Raw genomic sequence first — 3,047 nt, 5'->3', positions numbered from 1 at the left:
ATAATAAAGTACAAATACTTTTGGGTCAGGCGCCTTTATGGGTTGGATGCCCATATAGTTCAGATTTGGCTCATATCTATGGATTGAAGGCTGGATGTGCACTTTTGAACTAATTTTAGAACAAGTTTCGATTAAATCAGATGTATTTTTTCCAAATTTGTTTCCAACATAATCAGAGCTACATCCCATTTTTTAACCCAAGTCAAACTAAAGCCTAGGCCTCAACAACACAGTTGCAAACCTTAAAGAGCAATAATGTGTGTATGTGAATATATGTTTGTGTACACATGCGTGTGTGCGTGAGTGCACGTGCGCACACATACATATATACATAAATACAAATACGCATATACATATGTACGGATGTATGTATATGTATATACATATGTATATATGTGTGAATGTGTGTATGTGTGTATGTATGAGGATACATGTAACATGTCACCATCGTAAAGACAGATGGTGGGCAGTGGATGGAGATCTATCATCCCATTTGAGTGGAAATAATTCTACAACATGTCTCTTAATCAAAGTTTGCCATAATGAAAAATAAAAGTCAGGCACTAGGTGGCTTTCCCACCACAAGTAAAAAATAAAATAAAAAAAATGAAAAAAGAGAAAGACCTAGCTAATGCAATTTGTATAAGATCTCCCTGCTCGAGGTTTGTCACGATACTATACTTGGATTTTTGTTAGAAACAAAACCAGCTATGGAAACATGACATGAGACAGACACAAAGAAGTTCAACTTTATTATATAGTAGTAAGAGTTCATCATCTTTCAGGCACCATGCCTGAATACTATATACTAATTATCAAATGCTAATAGAAACAAGAAGATCAATCTTGCTAAGAGTTTGAGGGCCCTTCCATACGGATGTAGTCATACATAATTTCCTGAAAAGCACTCTGGTTCCTTGGTTGAGTGAGAAATATCGTATTATCACCTTGAACAAGCCAAGCACTTTGTATATCGATATTGTACAACCAGTATAATCCATGGATTCCATGTCTCACAATTGAATTGTCCCGTCCAATCAACCTTGTTGTAAAGTGAGCAGGGTTTGCTTTCAAGTCGTTGAAACGAACCTTAGCCGAAGATGGAGACTGAGTCAATTTATCATTTTATCAAGTGTTGAAAATTTGAAAAAGAAAGCTCTATAAGTATACTTGTAGTTCAGAAAGGGTAGCAGATGCAAGTGCAACTCGAAGCTTGTAATTTCCAGTTTGATTAATGCTATCAAGATGAAACTTAATCTGCCACGTGGTTGGCTGATACGAGTTTTGCTTGGTCTTCCTGAAGGACAAGAAAAGTTACAAATCAATTTCATTCAATGCCGGTGCAAAAATGCAAACTGCAAGGAACTTGTTACTTGCTAATAAGTCAAATTCATAATTACTTCGAACTTCTATAGAAATAGAGTTTGTCCAACTTGGTGCTAATGTTGTGATATTTGCACATGAATTTATAAATGCATAAAGGCAACATGTCAAACACTGAAAAAAAATTGTCTCCAATATTGATGTCAAAAAAAAGTATATTTGTTCTGACTATGCTTATCTACACATCGTAAGTCAGAAAAGATTGATGATGAAAATATTAAGGGGGGAATCAAAATCAATGCAATTCTAAAGCTTTAAACTTGAAATAGCCTGGTATTTAGAAATCTCAATTATGTTTACAAGCATTTGAGCAATTACAAAAGCGTGGTATCAACAAAATTTAGTCATCAAGATCAACACATGATAGTTGAAGAAATTAGGCTATAGAAAAAGATATAGTAGGCCACTGAACTTGTGATTTTGTTTGAGAATGCCAAGTTGAATATCCTCTTAGAGAGGGGGGGAGGGAGAGAGAGAGAGAGTGTGTGTGTGTGTGTGAGAGAGAGAGAGAGAACAAAGCTAGCCCATATTAAGGTTGAGGAGAGACAGTACCTGGTAACTTGAGCAAAGAACCAATCTTTCTTATAGTCATTTTTACCAATTGTATAAACAAGATCACCATCTGGATGCAATTCTGCATATCTGTCCCACAGGCCATATTGCCTAAATCTGTAAAAGCAATGTAGGAGATTCAGTGTAATGCAAGAATGAAGTATCAATTAAGAAAATGGCTGGTGTTCAACTCCAAAAAGAATTATAATTCTTTTTTATGAAGCAATGTGTGTGTGTATCAAGTACAGTCTTTTTTATGAAGCAATATCAAGTACAGTGAAAGAAAAAGAACTGCCCATCCTATCTTTGAAAATGACACTACTCTACTTTTTAATAGTCATTATATATATGACCTATCAGCAGGAAGATTGACATAAAGTCTATTAACATATCGAGGATCTGGATCTGGAATATAGAATTCAGCAGCAGAACGGTCAGGGATGCCTATTTCCCATAGGGTGACACCATCTCTTGGGGGTTCGTAAATAAGGTCACCCAAATCAATATTTTTTCCTGTTTATAGAATAGTAGAAGTCATGAGATTTCCACAACAGATAAAATTAATCAAATGATTACTAAAACAACAAAGCATATGGTTAGTTTATAATGACCTGAGGTGATTTTTATGGTTGCATCATATTTGTAATCCCCAATGAAGCCAGGAACCCATGCATAAAGATTATAATCCCCAGTTCGAACATTTCTAATTGTGAAAATTCCATTTGCATTTGCTCTGGTCCAAAATTGGTATCCCTGGGACCATGATAATACATAAGATTTATTTATGCTGAAACACAACCAGAAAGTAACAAACATCATGAAGCAAATTTTATAAAACAAAAACAAAACTTAAACGCCCAACCTTGCATTCTCTTTGCCACGATCCTGCTTCTCCTGGCAAAGCCAAACCAACATAAGCACCATTTACTTGCATGTCTTCACCATCTATGTACCTGAGGATCATATCCCAACTTAATTATATATATGGAGATCATCCCTTACCAAGCAGTAAGCCCATTAACCCAAAAGAGTAATGCGAACCATGCTAAGAATATTCAGAAGAGGCTTTATTATTTCTTTTTCATGTATTTATAAAGTAAGCCAATATATAG

At 35.2% G+C, this 3,047-nt stretch overlaps 1 protein-coding gene across 1 annotated transcript in view; it reads right to left on the bottom strand.

The window, feature by feature from the left end:
- Positions 1-849: 849 nt before the first annotated feature.
- Positions 850-3,047, bottom strand: part of LOC140853735 (uncharacterized) — a 7,219-nt gene continuing 5,021 nt past the window's right edge. The window contains exons 10-15 of the mRNA XM_073248630.1: positions 2,798-2,888; positions 2,547-2,688; positions 2,289-2,448; positions 1,936-2,052; positions 1,171-1,297; positions 850-1,089 (exon numbers count right to left, since the gene is read on the bottom strand). Coding sequence (XP_073104731.1) covers positions 850-1,089; positions 1,171-1,297; positions 1,936-2,052; positions 2,289-2,448; positions 2,547-2,688; positions 2,798-2,888 — 877 coding nt within the window. The remainder of the gene's footprint in view (positions 1,090-1,170; positions 1,298-1,935; positions 2,053-2,288; positions 2,449-2,546; positions 2,689-2,797; positions 2,889-3,047) is intronic.

Source organism: Elaeis guineensis, chromosome 14, assembly GCF_000442705.2.
Source record: "Elaeis guineensis isolate ETL-2024a chromosome 14, EG11, whole genome shotgun sequence".
Lineage (NCBI taxonomy): Eukaryota > Viridiplantae > Streptophyta > Magnoliopsida > Arecales > Arecaceae > Elaeis > Elaeis guineensis.
The sequence above is the reverse complement of the archived record's forward strand: the minus strand, read 5'-3'. Positions and strand labels throughout refer to the sequence as shown.